General features: G+C 35.5%; 2 protein-coding genes across 6 annotated transcripts in view; one reads left to right on the forward strand and one right to left on the reverse strand.

The window, feature by feature from the left end:
• The window catches only part of LOC106140510 (neurobeachin), a 457,176-nt gene that overhangs the window by 78,959 nt on the left and 357,292 nt on the right, over nucleotides 1-20,925 (reverse strand). The gene's annotated exons all lie outside the window — the stretch shown is intronic.
• Nucleotides 5,067-6,544, forward strand: LOC106140509 (protein mab-21). Its single transcript, XM_013342108.2, has one exon. It carries the CDS (start codon nucleotides 5,127-5,129, stop codon nucleotides 6,222-6,224), a length of 1,098 nt encoding a protein of 365 aa, XP_013197562.1. The 5' UTR covers nucleotides 5,067-5,126; the 3' UTR covers nucleotides 6,225-6,544.

Here is a 20,925-nt window from a genome sequence, read left to right on the forward strand (position 1 = left end):
ATCGCAAGTGACATAGTATGTGTAAACAGTAGATTAAGTAGTGCTAATAGTCACATCTGTTGCGTTTCATTAGTCTAGGTCTGAATATCCGCGAATTTAGATTTATGCGTGAAGAAATTGAGGATTTTTGTGTTTCTTTTTTTTAATAATTTGTTTCTCAAAAAGTTTTTCGTTCATAATTCTTGATCTAGGAAATTCACAATGAGACTGATTGGTTTAGTTTTTATTTTTGTGTTTGAAGTTAGTCCGTGGTTTGTGTTAACTAAGTTTATGGTTGAGTTATTAAATCTAAAACAATATTTAAGTAACAGCTACTACGAAGGAAACATAAACTTAATAAAAACATCTAAGTTTTTGAAATTTTGTTGCACCTATATGACTCTGATTTCCCGGGTCCAATGACTTGAGGTTGTTTATACATTTTTATTCATTTGTGAGCTTAAACTATTATCTACTTACATACTATCATTTTCTCCTTTGGTTAACGTAAGCGGTGACTAAATTTTAATAGCATACCTACAACACCTTTCGCAAATCTAGTTTAAGATGTATACAGGTACTTACACATATACATATAGTCACGACTATATGTATCCCTTGCAGGGTAGACAAGAGACATATCTTGAGAGCCTTGAAAAGACTGACAGACCACGTGTCCAGGATTACCATTGTGACCAGGATTTAAAGCTGATAAAACTTCAATACCTTGTTTAAAATTCAGCTACTTAAGTTGTGCAAATCGACAGACACAATATTTCTATTTTGGCTGTGTTTGTAATGATACAAGAAATGTACTTAATTATTTCAATAACGAATCAATTCAAATAGATACATAGAAATTCAATCCTGTTGATTACGTAGATGGCGACTTATAGGTAATGAATACGTTCATCTAGTGCATATGGTCTTAATAAGTCTTAAATTACGCAGGCATCTTTTGGATCTGCAGAACTTGCATATTCGGAACTGATGGCGGTTTCTGCTTCTCATGTACTCTTTTATTCCATTCCCATTATATATTTCAATGAATGTTTCCAGAAAGAGGTTTATAAACGTTACACAAGCGATGCCGGGGCATGTGTTGAATTTTCAAATATTTTGGGATACTCTTTTGGTTATTAAGCCGCTACATTTATCACACTTATACAAATGAAACTTTTAAGTCACGATCACGACACGAGTCTTTGTTTATTTTTTATTACGTACGCAGATTGACCTGCACTAGCACCTAGGTCATAACTGAAAATCAGCGTATTGCAATGCAAAATCTATAGCAATAAATTCCGTTGAGTTGTGACCTTTTTGTATTGCTGCAACTCACACCCTAATTAATTTGTATATCATATGAAATTGTAAATTGTGTGTAGCAAATCAAATAAATGAATTATCTATCTATCTAAGTCTAATAGCGTCTTTTCTTCCGCAAGTCGTAGAAGTAAATAAAGGGAAAGGCCTATGCACTTCGGTTTAGCAATCTATTCAGCATCATTGAACCATCCACTTGAAAACGGTCGAGTCTAGTCTAGTCTAGTCTCAAAATTAACTAATTTATTAATTAAATGACAAAGGTTTTCATAAACAATTTATCGAAAAAGAAACAAACTCCTTCCTATATTAAACCTGTAAAGGCATTAAAAGCAGTACAGAAGGGATGTCTTCCCGCCCCTGCCGCGCGGCGGGCGGGGCGCGACGCCGCCATTTTGCGGATACAGCGCATGCGCGCAACGGCCCTGAAGAAGGCTCTAAGGCTCCCGCGGGATGTTTTTATTTCATTTTATAAAGATTTCCTTTTGTAAGTATACAAGATGAACCTCATACTTAGGGACAGAAATCTTTTTCAATTTTATAAAGAAATTTTTAAGAGAATTTTTAAATTATAGAAAGGTGTAGGTAGGTAGGTATGCTGGGATCGTGGCAAATGTGGAAAGATGCGGTCCGCTTCTTTGAAAAAGGCACACTTTTATAAATGAGTACCTACTTACCTATATTTACGCATTTTTTATAATTATCGAATGCAATAAACAAAATGAGTTGCACTATGATGTGTTACTATTAATTTTAGAACTTCAAATACCTTTTTAATATTGTTTAAAAAAAATCAACCGATGTTATTATCCGTCTTAGACTTTGTACGTTGTTTTACTTAAGTTTCACGTTCTGAATCAAATAACTAGCATAGTTCAATTACATTTTTAGATATTTAGGCAGGTATAAAAAATGTTTATCGTTTGAATCGCTCCTCAACACGTTTTTTTAACATATTCTTCATTAAACATCATCAGGTCATTGGTTGTTTTATTTGATACTATAATTAATTATACAAAGCGATTATTCATTAATCTTAAGATTTATAACATTCTATTCAATGTTCGTGAGAGACTCAGCAGGAGAAAATTTTCGACCATTCCATTAATTATACAATAAAGTAATTTATTTATCTATTAAAATTAAGTCACGTCTATCTCTCGTGGGGTAGACAGAGCCAATAGTCTCGAAAAGACTGAAAGGCCACGTTCAGCTTTATGGCTAATGATGGAATCGAGATTCAAATAGTGATAAGTTCCAAGCCCAGCGCCTACAAGCAGAGTCACAAGTTCATATGCGTTTTCCTTAGTCGCCTTTTACGATATCCATGGGAAAGATATGGAGTGGCCCTATTCTAAAGTATCGGGAACCACATGGCGCCCAATCATCCAATAAAGTAAGTGTGGCGAATAAATACTTCTTTATATTAATACAAGGCAATAAGACATATGTAGGTAAGTACTAAGTACTACGAGTATTAATATAATTCAAAACTTTTATGAGCATTGATTATTGATAAATGATCGTTACTCTTGCATTAAAAATAATCGGTTAATGATATCTATGTAGAATCTCAATTCCATCATTAAGCTGCTCATGGCCTTTCAGTCTCTACGAGACTGTTGATTTTGTCTTCTCCGTAAGGAATAAAGTAAGTATTTATTGTATAAGAAATTCAGTCAGGTTTATGAACGCGAATGGAACAGCAAACAAGAACACATGTAAATATACAAGTGAAAGATGTAGCGCCTGCCTACCCCATCGGGACATAGGCGTGGAGATATGTTTGTCCTATATCTGTAGTACTAGCTTTTCACCTACTAGAGAATATTGGTATTTCGCAAATACCGCGGGAACATTAATTTTAACGGGATGAAATTTCTTCTTATTATTCACTATACCTACGTAGGTATTTTTATGAAGAACGGTTCAGTGGTTTATCTGTGAAAAGGTTACAAACAAACTCGCTTTCGCATTTATAAATATTAGTATTGATTTATTAAAAGGCTCCCAAATCTCGGAGTTTACAATCTCAAATATGATATGATCAATTGGAATATTGTCTTAAATTATTAAGCTAGCTATGATGAAACAGAAAGATTTCAAAAAATCTAGAAAAATAATCGTAAAAAGGATAAGTCGCATTAATTTAAGTTTATTTCCTTTCCCGACCTAAAACTATCACGACTCGTGGGTACCAGGATCGCATGAATCGCTAGGTGACAACCGGACGTAAATCAAGCAAGCGAGGGCCATCCATCAAGCGCTGCCGCCACATCAATCCAGCGCCCGAAATAGAGCGGGCATGCCTCACATGGAAGTATTCTATGCCGCCGCTGTTATCCTGGTATTCCTCGTTAACGATTACGAAGATTTGTTTGAGAATCTCTGATCTTTAGAAAATATTTTTTATTTCAATATTAACTTACTGTGCAGATAACATGACTACATTTTTCAGTCTGTATAAGATATCAATTTTCATAAAAATAATTGTTAAGAATTTTTTCAACTTTGAATCAAAGTGGCTTCTATTTATGCAGACCAATTGACCAAAAAAAGTTAAAAAACTAGCTACCATACCTAATCATAATCATTCGTGTCTAATCAATTTGCAACCCGTTCGTGCTTTGCACGGGTCGCGTACTACATATTTCTTCTTTATTTTCTTGAATCTATTTAATAAAACTGCACCAAAATCCGTTGTGTAGTTTTAAAAATACAAACATCATTCATACATTGAAGAAGTATTAATCCTGAAACTTGTCAATCTTTCACACTTTTACTACTTAGTTTTATATCATCAAAATTTAAAATTCAATACGTAAATACTATAAAGACGAATCATGCTCGTGGTTTAATAATTTCAGAGTCATAAAACACAGGAGAGTGGTTTTAAGAGATTAATTTATTAGTTATTTTTATACCAGCAGTTAATTCTACAATACGTTATAGGGACATAAAAAACTTTACGATGTGGAACGAACTCTAACATTTAACAACTTTTCTTACTTGGGGAGATGTTTCTATAATTTTCTTTCGTTTTTTTAACATTATCATTAATAAGTAGCAGTTATTATAATACTTTATTACTTGAGCGATTCTTACGAAATTGAATCTTCATACCAAATCAAACAGCTGATCGTGACATTTTAGTCTTCTCGCAACTGTTTCAGGATAAAAATATACCTATAGGTATGTAGTCCAACCTAGGTCAATCAAAAGTCAGGTTATTAAATTGATTGAATAAATTCTACACATTAATTCAAGCAAAAATTAAATAAACTTGCAAAAATGAACTTATGGATGGATATATTTTACAATACTATCAGGATGAATTTAGATCTCATAAAAATTTTAGAATCAAAATATAATATAATTAAGCACATCAAATCACCAACCAGATCTTAAGTAAATTTAGTCCCCAATCAAATGTATCAATAGGCAATTAAAACGAGATAGCGTAGAGATCGCCGTCATTAATAGAGGCAAACTTGTAGCTGCTACCGAATTAACGAGCTACAAACCAACGCAATCGGGTAATTACACTGGGATACCTACGGCACCGAGGCGGAGCCACGCCGCGATCAATACTCCAACTCCACAGAAAACATCGCCGTCTTTATCTAACGGTACAAGGAACAATTCAAGTGCGAGCGAGATACAGGACGGCCCTACAGTCAGAAAATTCACCTCCATGGGCGTTCCCCAAACTTCATCGCTCGCCGGCCGGTAATCCGACATGGCTCAGTCGGCTTTGAACCGCGAGGCGCGCGCGTGCGTACCACGGAGCCATGCTCGCGTAGACACAAAGACAAGTCACCATGCTCGTGCCTCCGGAGATGATGGCGGCCCAATCCAAACTAGTCTACCAGATGAACAAGTACTACAATGAAAGGGTCGCCAACCGAAAGGCACAGATCGCGAAAACTATCCACGAGGTATGCAGAATAGTTCAGGATGTCCTCAAAGAGGTCGAGCTACAGGAGCCGAGGTTTATCTCGTCACTCACGGACTACAACGGCCGATTTGACGGTTTGGAAGTCGTCTCGCCACATGAATTCGAAATCGTCATCTATTTGAATCAGATGGGAGTCCTCAATTTTGTTGACGATGGATCTTTGCCGGGGTGCGCCGTCCTCAAATTGAGCGACGGCAGGAAACGTTCCATGTCTCTCTGGGTGGAGTTCATCACCGCATCAGGCTACTTATCAGCGCGGAAAATCCGCTCGAGATTCCAGACGTTGGTCGCGCAAGCTTGCGACAAGTGTTCCTATAGGGATTGTGTTAAAATGATCGCGGAGACCACGGAAGTGAAACTGCGGATTCGAGAGCGGTATATCGTGCAAATCACGCCGGCCTTCAAATGCGCTGGTCTTTGGCCAAGATCGGCCGCCCACTGGCCGCTACCTGCCATACCCTGGCCGCATCCCAACATAGTTGCCGAAGTCAAAACAGAAGGTTTCGACTTGCTGTCGAAAGAATGTTTAGCACTGCAAGGAAAAAATTCTGCAATGGAAGGCGACGCTTGGGTCTTAAGTTTCTTTGAGGCGGAAAATCGTCTGCTCCAAGGCGGATGCCGGAGAAAATGTCTGAGTATACTCAAGACGATAAGGGACAGGCATTTAGACCTTCCCGGCAATCCGGTCACATGCTATCACATGAAAACGTTGCTGCTCTATGAGTGCGAGAAACATCCTAGAGAACACGAATGGGACGAGGCGGCAATAGGAGACAGGATCAATGGGATCTTCCTCCAACTGATATCATCGCTTCAATGTCGAAGATGTCCGCATTACTTCCTACCACATGTGGACTTATTCAAGGGGAAGTCACCGACGGCGCTGGAAAACGCCGCGAAACAAGTCTGGAGGCTGACGAGAGAAATGCTGACCAATTCGAGAGCATTCGAAAAGTTGTGAACTCTTCTTCGCTTATACGAACCTAGTATCGTGCAGTGTATTTGTAATTTTATATTTATCATCGAGTCATTTTAGTAGTTGTAGAAAATGCATTTCTTTGTGTGTTGAATCAAATAGGAAGTGTATGCACGGAAACAAGTGACTTGTTTGTATAATTTTGTGAGTTCGAAATTCCAAAATTCCAATTGGAGCGGACTGCCTGTAAGTAGAAGTGATACTACTAATAACTAGGGACTCTATACGTTACTTTGTGATATAACTTGTAAATAGCTTATTGTTGTACAATTTTAGTGATATATTTAATTTAAAAATCTTGTATTTATTTGACTGAAATCTTATAAAGTAGATATAATCTTTAATATAATCTATATAGTAAAAATAAATAATTTGAAATTTAAAAAATGACTTATTTTGTTTTTGAAACCTAAAATCAGATAAAACATTATAACAACACATAAATTTAGGCCTAAATTAAGTTTTCTTATTTGAATCAGTACCTACAGAAAAAAAATCTGCACCAAAAAACAAAATCTACAAATATAAATAAAATGCTTAGCTGTTTATTTGAAAATTCCGCATTAAATGTTTCAATATATAGGATACATTATCAAAACACATTGCATTTAAAATTTCATAATATTTCTATAGTTAGGTAACATAAAATAATGGTTAATCGAATCAAAATGATAGAGTTGTAAACATAAGAGGTCTAGAAGAATTTAGTGCCCAATAAATAGTTTAATGAAAATAATGAGTAAGAGCAAAAAAAAAACGTTTAAAGTAAAGAGCGCATACAAAATAAAGAAATAATAATAATCGTAATAGGTGATTCGCCTCTTATCTGTACAGGAATTTGTCAATACAATAAATATACTAAATTATGTTTATTATGAATTTAACACAATAAATGGTCATGTAAGTATGTTATCCTAGCTATGTAACTTACGAAGTTTAGACCATTGTCATCCCTTAACTTTGAAGGAATTTGTATTATCCAATAATTATAAGTATCAACAAACCCACGAATAACATGCAAAATAAACATAAAATGTAAAACAGATACTAAGAACACATAAAAGAAAAGGAGAATAAGAGTCACATACACCGTAAACTTGAATTAATATGCAAAATAACATCGTAGGAAATACTAAGATGAGCATTATTCCGTCTAGCTTCGGAGTTTAAGCCACGGGTGTCGGGTTACCGCAATATTTTAGCCGGTCGTGGGCTGATGTCCACATAAAGATTTCGCCTTCTCCGTTTATATGGCTGTTAGATGCAGATCGTAATGGAAACATCACAAGTAAGGCTGTATTGAATTTCGCGACAGGTAAAGGATAGTTGAATCGTTATGCTGCGAATGTGACTCATGTAGGAACAAATAAATTTTTATTGTCGTCTAAAAATAGATACCTATGCAAATGTAATAAGACAGCTTCAAGCTGCCATAGGTATAAATAAAAGCAAATAACTTTGTTAACTTTTTCCCTAAATCAGCTATTGCAAATATCAAAATAAATGTGGCAAAAGTTAATCAAATCAATCCAGTCGTATGCAGACGTGCAATTACTCGTACTCAAAAGACAGTTGATATTACCTATAGGTACTATACAGTCAACATTTCAGAAAAAGCAGAGTATTTTCAATGTCATTCATGGAATGGAAGCTAACATACTCGTATGTATCTGTGATGAATGGTTAAGTAATATTAAAGAATTTTACCAAACTCTTTAATCTTAGAATCACTAGATAGAATCAAAAAGTTATCGATACAGTTTAAAGGTCTCCTCTAACGGTAAGCCGTATACATACACTACCTAGCAATGTCAGACGTGTTGGGTGTATTTGGAAAAAAAAAACATGTTTGAGATTGAATTTAACATATAAAACCAGCCAATTGCAGTAACTTTATAAATGCAAATAAGATGGACATAATTTTTAAAACTAAACGACCCCGTTTAGTTCACACGGACATTCTAAAGACATTTTAGGATAATGACATAACAAAGTTGCTGGAAATAATTACTTATATTCCTAAAAACAACTTTCAATTGCGTGCAATTTCCTTTATTAACCCAGTGTGTGTTTATATTGGATATTTTGGAAATGGGCAACCGGCAGGCAACCGCAATTAAGAGTGCCATAATAAAGTGTGCAAGGGACCTGCGCCCACGCAACCCTTGTTTTAGTCGCAAACATTCAATCTGCACTTAAAGGATCTATATTGACGCTTAAATTTTACAGACTTGCAGAATGGTTAATGAAAATCTGTAGTTTGCATACATTGTTGGCAGTTTCTGGAGCACAGTAATAGTGGCTTCCGAGTTACAAAGTTCCGATTGTGATTCTGTGTCGGATCATGATGAATAATGAACTTTTTCTGATTGGCGTGGGTCTTGGATGTGTGATCTATCTTTAAACAAAGTATCTTGATAGTCAGTCTTGATCGTACTTTCGCTTGCTGTAGATGTACATTAATTTTAAATTGCAAAAATCATAGAGTTATAGTGAGAGCAGTAAGAGGGATAAGCGTACACAAACATAGTCAGATCAATTAGAAATTATATTTCATTGATCTTTAATACTTTCTTCGCATCAAAGGAAAAACAATGTCAGATATGTCTAATATAGCCAAAACAGGTGGAATGGATTCTCCAAAGATTGTCACAGACAGTTTTGCTATAATACGTAGGCCTACAAATACTTAAACATGCAGATATTTAACAATAACATGTATAGGTGTTAATAACATTATAATATCCAAAATTTTGTCAGCCAACTTTAAATATCTGAGATAAACTATTCATATTCAAGGTTCCACGTGTACCAAATTCGCGTTTAGTAATATTTCCCCGCTTATATTTGAATGAATGACAAGTCAGAAACTGTTTCATATGCATTTGTTTCTTAGGCAGTATATTCCTGTTGCATTTTTCACTTGTTTGCTTGAAGCAAGGATATCCTTTATTAAACTAAGAAATCACATTTCCCTATCAATGAATAGAGAATCAATGAATCTCTATTTAGTAGTGGAATAGAGAATCAATGAATCTTTATTCCATTACTGCCATCCAGCTAAACGTGACCTTCGATTCTCACGAAATTAAGTATAAAAAATATAGAATAGACCTTCGAGAATGACATAGCTTACTTGTTTTCTAGAATTACCTACGGGAGCTACTTATAAAAAATATCAGAACTTATTTATTTATTTAAAACTATATTGCACAAAAATAAATGTACAAAGGGCGGGCACTTAATATCGTTTGGCATTCTCTACCAGTCTACCAACTGACAAAAGAGAAAAAACCTTGAAGTTGGTGGTGCGATAAAGAAGAAATGCAACTGCAAAGACATACATTACAAACAAAAATACATAAACAAACCAATCAGTAAAATATCAAGAATTTTTACATATATAAGTTGATGTATTTAGTTTTTTATAAGTTGATTATTGTATGAAGACAGTTATGAATGTGGATGAAGCGAAGGAAGTATGCAGAGATCGTGGCAAGTGGAAAGAGGTAGTCTCTGCCTACTAGGTACTCCGAGAAAGAGTCGTGATTTTATGTATGTATGTATAAGTTGATGACATACATATGTATATTAGCTGTAAGAGTTTATCTTGTGCATTTAGTCTATTTATTAAAATTTAGAAAAAAAGTGCCGATGCAATCCGCATTAACATAGCATATTATGCGCATTGCCACCTTTTTATCGCTTTCAATTGAATGTTAGAGCCATAAATAGTTCCATATTTAGAATTGGTATTAACATTCATTAGAAAATGTTTCAAGAGAACAGTTTAATATCTTCTACAAATTATTTTCTGAAACAAAATTATTACGAAATGCTTATAACTAGTTAAAGAGAGAACTTATAAGGAATACACTTCTTAATTCCGTACCTTGCCCCAATGCTTGGACACACCATCCAGGAATTTATAAGGCAGAACTGACTGTAAAAGAACTTTACTTTTAAACTTTCAAGGACCAAATTTAAAATGTCTTAAAAAAAGGGAGATGTTAGGAGTACCAGTAATCGTCAAATATGCTTGACAAGAGTATGAGGAAGGAAGGAAGCGGGAGAGGTCTGTGAGGATGGAAGCAGTAGCCGTAGTGGAAATCTATAGTCTCTGCCTATCCCAATAGGAAGGAGGCGTGATGGTATATATGTATTATAATGATGATGTATATTAACTGTAATTTACATCTGCGCAGGAAGACGAGCACCTTAAACACATGTTTGTACTTCGCACTAAGTAAATGAATGTGCTTATTCAATGACAAAAGTCATGGTAAAGAGATGGTGTGGTCCCTTCACTGGGAACCACACGGCAATCGGGAAATGTTAAACCAATTAAAAAAAATCATCTATACTTCAAACTATCGCACTACAATATATTTTTTGTGTGTGTTTTGACTCAGGCGCAACGCCCCCTTTCGCCTCTTTATTATGGCGATAATCTGTGTTTTATTGAAACCCTTGCGGTGTATGTCCGCCCATTGTGTTATTTATAACTGTTATCTGTTATTTATAACTGTTATTTGTCATAAAAATGTTAATAAATCTTGTGGGTTGCGTAACTTTGAATTTTTTGTCGTTGTAAAAAGTTTTTTTTGGTGGTTAAATAAATAGGCCTAGTTCACCACAAATTTTTCCGTGTAAAAGTTTCGGAGGTCAGACGGGAAACGTTTCGTGTGAAAATCTGACACACCCAATCCAAGATCATGAATAAAAGGTGCACCTGGATTTTGTGTCCTCTCCAGAGATGTGAGGATGCACCTGGAACTAAGCCAGGAGTAGAAAGGAGAAGTGCAATAACCATAGTTAGAAAAAGTTTAGCATGGCGAATTTCATATATTTTTCAATAACTTTTGCTTGTACTACAAGAAATTAAATAGCGTGATGCTACAATAGGGTTCTAGTTGAAAATCAGTGTTATCACTGAGACAGAACCTATTACGGTATTCACTTTTTTGTGAATATTTGTGTGAGTTCTGTGATGCTATAACAAATTGTATTTCCTACTTTCTTCTTTCTTTTCAAGCAAAATTCACTTTTAAGTATAAGTTAAAAGAAAAGGGAACCATTTCAGTTAAAGCGAAATCTTCCAGGTAACCTATAAAGTAGGGATAAATTCTTATGGAAAAATTCAATAGGGTCTGACAACCCACCAATCGCCTGTCAGTCAATCAGTATGCGTCACGGGACTGCGCAGGCGCCGCTAGCTTATATAACTGGCCCGCCGTTATATCATAAGTGTACGTGAATTAATGTCACGTGACATGAATTTTAAAATATGTTTAATCCGAATGTCATAATTTTTTTAAGTTTTCATTCTACTTTAGATGATGTTAACATGGTGACGGTATTTACATCAAGACGAAACCTACACGTTGCAAACACACGCAAATAACAACAAATGTACAAAATATATGACTGTATGTTTTCAAAATAATTTAAATAAACGTGTTACTTGGAGGTCCTACATTCTAGGAATCTACAAACAATTATGAAAGTAACAAGTGGTTACTTTCATAGAATTATAAATTACAGGAATAAGGAAAGCGTACAGTTTGCAATAAACTCTATGTGAAATAAAAATGTCCGTCACGTCGTTTGCTGAAGCCATTCCATCATCAGCTGAGCATGACACCTACAGCGACGCCGGATGATGATTAGCATTCTTGTATTTATGTAAACTATTAGAATTGTAGGTTCAAATACCATTTTGCATTCTTGTTTTTTTCTGTCAAGTATTATTATTATCTTATTCGATTCATTTAAATTTATTAAAAACATGTAGGTATAAATGCCGACTTTAATTGTTAGGGTTTTTTAACAAGAAAAGGGTGTTATAGAGATAAAAATTTTAATGAGTAGATGTTAGGGCGTCTATAGTTATTTATTCTGTTATCCGTATAAATATATTTTTTTAATGTATTTTCTTAACTTTTGTAACTAAAAGCTTAAAAACTTCTAGAGCTTTATTAAAGGATATTTTGTACAGAACTAGACTAGACCTCAAGTTCTAACATAATGTTGCTATCATTTCAATAAAAAAAAATAAGTATCTACACGACATGACAAGTTAATTTGAAGCCAAATCAGTGAATATAAAAATAGTGGTAAAAGTAAGTCAATTTCCATTTTGTTCTTTACAAACAAAACACAATTCCCAATGGGCTACTAAATTAACAATTTAAAGTCTCAAGTAGCTCGATCTTTACAACCGCAATATTAAATTGTTAGAGCCGCCTATAGAGTTTAAAAATGATAGAGCTGACAAAACCTTTTTTCTTTATTATTTTGAGAAAAAGTTTTGTTATTTATGTTCTATTTTCTCAAAGTGAAAATGTTTCTTGTGAATTTCCGTGTCAAATTATAGTATTTTCGGTAGTTTGATTCTTAGTGTGTGATTTGCTCTAGACAGCGTGTATATTTAAGAGATATTATCTTGTAATTCATGACGTGAGAGATGTCATGTATTGATTGTTACTAAGCAGTTACTTCAATCTAAAAAAGAATAAGTAGCCCGTGTTTGACGACGGATAATTAAAAATATTCATTCAAAATATGCATGCAGATTTAAGATTGTTATATTATTAAGTAAGTAAAGAAATTTTGATTTTTACGTTTATACCTCAGTGATACATTGAGTCTGATGTTGAGCGACAACGGATTAGAATTTGGTAAGATTTTTCTTTGCGGCTTCGCTTTATATTTATCCGTCCGGTCTATTATTCTCCTTAGTCTATGTTAATATAAAATTACTAGTTGCATCGAATTCTCAAGACACAGAAGCGGTTTGCGGGCGACAAATTCAATATGTATAATATTACAATTTGCCCGATGAATTATTCAATATGGCCGCCCGATGTTTATTCGATTATTTCCAGATTTCCATACTCATACGCACATATTGGGAACCTGTTCTTGGATCTATAATTCGCTCCCTTTGGCCTTAGATTTCATTAGTTCTTCTACCTACGTATTCTTTGTTCCGGCAGTTGGGTGTGAAAGCCATTTTTATTTACACTAATGATAAAGAGAAACGATTTTTGTATAACGAATAAAGTCAAAAACTACTGAACCGATTTTGATGAAATTTGGTTTACTGATAGAACAACAGTTCTAAGTCCTTTTTTATTAAAATTACTACGGGAGCGAAGTTCCACGCAAAAGCTAGTTTTGCATGATTTTGAGGATGATTTACATTTTATTCTATAGTCCTGGACATTGAGCATTCTTCCAGTTTCAATTTCATGCCGTCTCTAAAGGGTAAAAAAGGAAAGAACTCCTGGTTTGACATCACGAGAGAAAGAATCGACGGGAAGAAAAAGTAATAAGAAATAACACACATACCTACATATTGTCACGTCTATATATCTCACGGGGTAAAGCCAACTATCTTGAAGTGACTGACATGTTACAATGATCCGTGGTCACAGAGCTACTCATTTATAATTATTGCACTTTATTATTTGATATTTTACGACTAATATTCAATATTCATAAATACTTTCAGTCTTTTCAAGACTGTTGGCTCTGTCTACCGTGTAAATATGTATATATAAGCGTGATTATGTACGAGGGGCGTTCAATGTATTCTCGGTATTGAGGTGATATACTAATGTTAAGGGTAATTAAATTATCTCACTAAGTAATAATACTCTTTGAGGGTATACATAAAAAAAATTATTTAATTGTCACCGTTAGTATTCAAGATATCATTGCGAGAAGACAATTTAGATGACTGATTCGACAACGATGAAAAAAATCGAGCATCGCGCTGTGATAAAATTCCTCACAAAACAAGGAAAAACTCAAAAAGTAATTCACGAAGAAATGGTGGCTGTTTACCAAGATTCTGCGCCTTCATTATCTACAATTCAGAAGTGGTCAAGTGAATTTAAACGGGGTAGAGAGAGCATTGAAGACGATCCCCGTGCCGGTGGGCCGGTTAGTGCCGCTACTGAAGAAAACGTCAAATTAGTCGAGAAACTTGTACTCGAAGATGCCCGTGTAAGAGTGAAAATATTATCAGAAAGGACTAAGCTATCCGTAGGTACTATTCACACTATCCTTCATGAGCGTCTGAATTTGTCAAAGGTCAGTGCAAGATGGGTGCCGCGAATGCTCACAGCGCTTCAGAAACAAGTGCGAGTTGACTGTTGCAAGGAGTTTTTGGAGCTTTGTGGTGAAAATCCACAAAGTATTTTCGATCGGATTGTTACTGGTGATAAAATGTGGGTTCATCACTATGACCCTGAGAGCAAGCAAGAGTCTATGCAGTGGCATAGAAAAGGAACAGACCCACCGAAGAAGTTCAAAGTCACCCCGTTCGCAGGAAAGCTCATGGCCACAGTGTTTTGGGATTCCAAGGGAATCTTGCTAATCGAGTACACAAAAAAAGGTCAAAGTATTACTGCTGCATCTTACGCAAACACCCTGCGTAATTTAAAGGAGGCAATTAAAGAAAAAAGACGTGGAAAATTGACCGCAGGTGTCTTGCTGCTTCGCGACAACGCTCCGGTCCACAAGGCGCGTATCGCCAAGGCTGCTGTGCAGGAGTGTGGGTTTGAAGAAATCAATCATCCACCCTACAGCCCGGACCTAGCTCCTAGTGATTATTTTCTATTCCCAAATCTTAAAAAAGATCTTCGTGGAAAGCATTTTTCCGACGATGAAGAGTTGAAGGCAGCGATAAACGAACATTTTTCAGGCCACGAAGAAAAATATTTTTTAGAGGGTATCGCAAAGTTACTTTCCCGAACAAATAAGTGTCTTGAGATGGTAGGGGACTATATTGAAAAATAAATTTTATTTCGAATTTTCTGCTGATTATTTCATGCCTATACCGAGAATACATTGAACTCCCCTCGTATGTATGTATGATACTACTAAATTATTTGAAGAAATAATCAGTCTAATCTCGGTATGACCATTATTGGGAGAATTTCCATATTTTGCCATTAACAACAACTTGCTTGTTGAATGTGGATTCCGCAAAAGAAGCGTTATGTCTGTACATACATATATCTATTAAGTCGAAAAAACATTTTTTTTACTTTTTATAATTTGAACGTGAAACCTAGGAACCTAAGTTAGACACTGTTTTAGTACTCAGTCATTGTATTACAAATTCTAGAATACATTTAGCCGTCTAGACGCTGAAATGATCTGCGTACTGGGTCTTTGTCACCATCCGGTAGTTGATATTGAATATGATTGGATTTTGATAAAATTCCATGGTCAAATCTTGGAATTATATTCGCATATCGCAATTTAAAATCACATCAACGTACTAGCTTTTGTCCGCGACTTCGTTCGCTGAAAAAGTTCACTGAAAAATCTAACCCGTTGTATTACCCCTTAGAGAGAAGGGGACAGTTGTTTTTCTATTACCAGTTTTTAAGTTGGACCAAGCCTAATACATCTGAAATAAACCGCATTCAATTAATAATAAGCAATCAATCATTTCGCGTTTTGCGTGTAAAAAATTACAGACAGACGGATAGGCGGCCAAAAATTCTAAAAATTATATTTTTGGCTTCTGTTGGTCTTCTGTAGATTCCCCATAGCGACTTTTTGGCAATATCTTTCAAGTACAGACAGCGGTCAGCTACTATTCATTTATATGTATTGATATGGATGTACGGATCTAGTATCTTAATATATTTATCTAAAGCAAGCAGATACTGAAAGGCCAGTGTAAATGGAAACATAAGGAGGAGGCCCAAACAAATGTATTTACTTCCCTACTGGTGAACGGTCAGTTTAAAGAGTTCTTAAATATAAATTTAGATGAGCTTGCATGAAAAGATTGATGAATGTCGATGTAGCAAAAGAAGTACGCAGAGTTCGTGGCAAATTGAAGGTAAAGTTAAAGATTAGACGGCCTCTGCGACGCACCGGCAGTACGCTTGTCTGTGATAAAGGTGTTGTTCGAATCCCGGCAAGGTCATAATGACAATAGAACTTTCTCTGATTGGCTTGGATGTTTATCTATATAAATAGTAAAATACAGTAGGGTTGAGTTTGTTTCTCGTAGCACAAGTTTCGAACTTACTTCGAGGCTAACTCGATCTTTGTTAAATGTCCCTTTAATAAGTACCCATATATTATAGAAAAAGTAAAGGTTAGACATAATCTTTAAAATTATTTTCCTTTTACTAAACATACAAACGATAAGTTTCTTTTCAAAAAAAAATGAGAAACAGTCTCGGCCGTCAACAAATAAACAAGCGTACGGAGGCGCATCGTCGGATATTTAATAATTCATCCGAACTGTGTGTCTGTTCGTGCGTCTAATGTGTACGGACGTGAGTGGTTTGGTATAATTAACAGGCGAATACGGAAAAATACACGTGGGCTGTCAGGAGTCGGAACGAGTTTTCGAGAAGGTTTGTTTGTTTGTAATATCTTTATTGCATAGAAATTTAACACAGTAACAAGAAAATAGTAAGTACATAGTTATAAAAGAAACAAATCATTTGCAATGGCGGACTTATCTCATGATGCGATCTCTTCCAGTGAAGATCTTTCGTACGTGAACCCACACAAGATTGGACAGTTTGTTTTTAGGTAGCGACTCGACGGTTTTAAGTGCACAGATAGTGCTAGCCTAATGGATAGAATAAGAATTTCAAGATTATTAATCAATCCCGCGATTGAATTTTACAATCTGCAAAGGGAACATTGATTACTAATATTAAATCATGCTTCTTTCTTAGAGGCGTTAACAGAAAGATCGTATCTTCCGCTAGGCTCAGTGTTATGCCTGGGGAACCACGACTTCGACGATGTTGAGTTGAGACAGAGGTTGTATTTATGCTCCAATCCGTGAAATCTTTATAAATGCGATTTGAGTCTTTGCTGCTATTGGCTGAGCGAGTCGTATTCTTCTCTGTGATTGATTCAAATTCAAAATCTTTATTGCATATCATAAAGTACATAGGTTTATGTCGGCTATTATGTTGAATATAACAATAATAATAATTGGTTGATGTCGTTTGACGTTTGAGTTGTCACCATAGTCATTGTAATTACATGGCGACAATATTCGAATCAGTGCCTGACTCACCCAATCAAGGATACATGGTCAAAGGCATACCCCAGGCTTTTCTCCAGAGTGGTAAAGATGCAACTGGGACTAAACCAGACCAGGAGGAAGAATATTCGATATCGACGAGGCGGGCGCATCCAGACAGAGGTTTCGAGAAGGTTTGTAATATCTTTATTGCAGTGCCGTGTGGTTCCCGGTACTAATAAAAAAAAGAATAGGACCACTCCATCTCTTTCCCATGGATGTCGTAAAAGGCGACTAAGGGATAGGCTTACAAAATGGGGATTCTTTTTTAGGCGACAGGCTAGCTGTCACTCTCTCTCAATCTCAATTCTATCATTAAGCTAAATAGCTGAACGTGGCCTTTCAGTCTTTTCAAGACTGTTGGCTCTGTCTACCCCGTAAGGAATATAGACGTGATGATATGTATGTCTGTAAACTTTGAAACGATTTCACAATTTTCTCAACCACCAACACGTTATAACTTGCACCCTACCCGTAGTCACCGATCCGGAAAACATTGAATTTTTACTGAAATCACCCTAGCTTTTAAGAAATTATGCCGCATTGTTGATAAAGAATAATGTTTGAATTTTCATACAAAGAGCCGCATTATGTTGCCGCATAATAACTGATAATAAGGTGCATTATAAATGTATACTCTACACGAATGAGTAATTTTGGAGATAAGCCTAGTAGTTTATTTTTGGGATATGAATTTACAAAAAATAGAATGAACGTCGTGAAACATATCCTAATAATATAAATTCAAAAGTATGCAACGATTTGTCAATGTGAGTGTGTTTGTTTCTATTTCACGCAAAAACTCCTGAATGGATTTTCATGAATCCATAACATGTAAATTATTTCATGTTGTTAAGGTACTTAAACTATGGTACCATATAGGTATTCGATAATACATATAAAGTTTTATTGTTATGTTTTCTTTGATGGATTTAAAAACATAAAATAATGAATTTACTCGTAGTTTATCAACAGAACGCGAAGCTCAAAAATCCGGCGGGAACCAGCGGCATCCTCTAATATAAAACCTTCTAATTTGAATACAAAAGTACCTACATCCCATCTGAGGACGTCCGCAACATATTTTTTTATTTTTTCGCGATAAAAGAGGCCAGCCAAAAAGCATTTCTGTGTTATTCCGAGAAAAAAACGTGCAAAACCGTGACGCATCCGACATTTTTCAATATCGACGCAGAAAAAAAAAGATATTAGGCGAATATAAGTACGAAGAGGTAAAAATAAAGGTTATTACACCGTCGCGGTTGACACGGACTTTATCAAAGGGCTGCATTTTAGGGCAGCCAATAAATTTTTCACTTTAAATTCTAGATATAAGGTTTAAATTTGTTTGATTGGCTGAAATTATCAGCGTTATTGTTTCAAGCAATTCACGCATCGGTAACTTGTGAAAAGGAAGAACATTTGTCTTCAGGTCGGAGAGGGATGGAAGTATGTATGATAGACGGGCGGCGTCCACTGCGGCGACGTGCGCCGTAGCTCAAGCCACGCCGCATAGTTTCTCATCGGCGTACTCTAAAATAAACACAAACTTTTTATGCGTTCCTGGTATATTTAGATGATATTGTCGCGTTGTTTTCAGTGAAAAAAAGTGTTAAGTGGATGATTTATATTAAGTGGGGCCCGTTATGGCCGGCTTCCGGCGTAATGACTTACTAAACGAATATAGAGACTGCTTTTACGAACATTTTGACCCCATAATGCAGTATATGTATGGAATAATTCATTTTTTGTGATCGCGTCTGTTAACTATGTCCGTAAAATAAACGTTACCTACGATAATAAAAACTACAACAGAATTTTCATTTTATGTTAATAAATGCATTTTAGCAGCGGAAATATAAATTTCAATATTTTTTTTACAAAAATAGTAGTTTTACAAAAAACTTAAAGTAACGTTCGTTACCGTAATAGTTTCTTACAAATCTATATAACCAAATGGGAAAAAACAGCAAAATCTATTCAGCGGATATGGTATTTATACCTTGGCCAGTTACCTTGTCCATTTTATAAACGGAAAAGTGTGTTAGTTTGTTTGTTGCCTGTTCAGGTTTTTTTATAATTAACCAAATTTTATGAAATGTTGTCTTCACTAGTTCCTTCGTTCATACAATTTCACTCTTTTAAAAAATATTGAGAAGAACATAAAATAACGTGGAATCGGCGTTAAACGGCAATGTAATTACGCGAGCGAAACCGCGCGCCAAAGCTAGTCTTGAACAAGTATAGACTAAGTACTGTTCTTACATCGATTAATTTTATAAAGCAATAGTACCTATTTTAACTAAGAAATGATACGGGAATGTTGTGATGTGAAAGAAAATATAGTAAGAGGAATAGAAAAAGGAATGCTGAGATGGTTTGATCATGAGGAGAAGATGAATGAAAGAATGAGGTTAACTTACCAAAATATTACTTACACTTACAAGTGTACCCAAACCGCCGAGCTTACATGAAAGGGGTTATGAATGTGGATGAAGCGAAAGAAGTATGCAGAGATCGTGGCAAGTGGAAAGATGTAGTCTCTGCCTAGGTACCTCTCTGGGAAAGAGGCGTGATTTTATGTATGTATGTATAATAGTATTTTTTACCTCAATAATAAGCAAGTGATGAAGACTTAATTAATTTATGGCCGTTAGTTAACGCTTTATTGAGCTCGAAACACATTGTATTTTTCTAATGAGCGTTAATTAATAATTGCAGGTTACTTGTAAATGATGATGTGCCGTGTGGTTCCCGGCACAATACAAAAAAGAATAAGACCACTCCATCTCTTTCCCATGGATGTCGTAACAGGCGACTAAGGGACAGGCTTACAAACTTGGGATTCTTTTTTGGGCGATGGGCTAGCAACCTGTCACTATTTGAATCTCAACTTTTATCATTACGCCAAATAGCTGAACGTGGCCATTCAGTCTTTTCAAGACTGTTGGCTCTGTCTACCCCACAAGGTATATAGACGTGACCATATGTACATATGTTGTAAATGAATTGTATATGAAAATGTTGGTATCATCCTCATGGTGGTAGGTTAGGTTGCATCCCCACCTCTCTGGTGTGGAGCCCAGGGTCCACCTGTGGGTATGTCAAGTTTTTACACGAAGCCACAACCATCTGACCTCCACAACTTTTGCAGGGTAACCTAAACTGTGTTGGGTTAAAACAAGTATTTTGATCAAATTTTGGTTCGAACGTATTTTAAAGTTTAGAGTTCCATTAAATATATTATACTATTTATAAATATTTCAGGTATCAAACGCGCATGTAACCCTTTTTATATCACAAGACGTTTAAGAAGAAAACAATTTAAAAAGATCTTAAACAGGAGGAACTTGCAACTTGAAAGGAGACAAGGCAGAAGTATGCAGTGAGTGAGAAGATGGAGTCTGCCCGTCCTGCCTGGAATAAGATATGATTATGTAAATGTTAACCTTAACTTTGTAAATGAGGAATAAGACGTAATTATATACTCGCAAATGAAGTCATACAGCTGAACGTGGCCTTTCAGTCTTTTCGAGGCTGTTGGCTCTGTCTACCTCGCACGGTATATAGTCGTGACTATATAAATGTAAACCTAAATGTTGCAAT

The sequence above is a fragment of the Amyelois transitella genome, chromosome 21 (genome assembly GCF_032362555.1).
Source record: "Amyelois transitella isolate CPQ chromosome 21, ilAmyTran1.1, whole genome shotgun sequence".
NCBI classification, from domain to species: Eukaryota; Metazoa; Arthropoda; class Insecta; order Lepidoptera; family Pyralidae; genus Amyelois; species Amyelois transitella.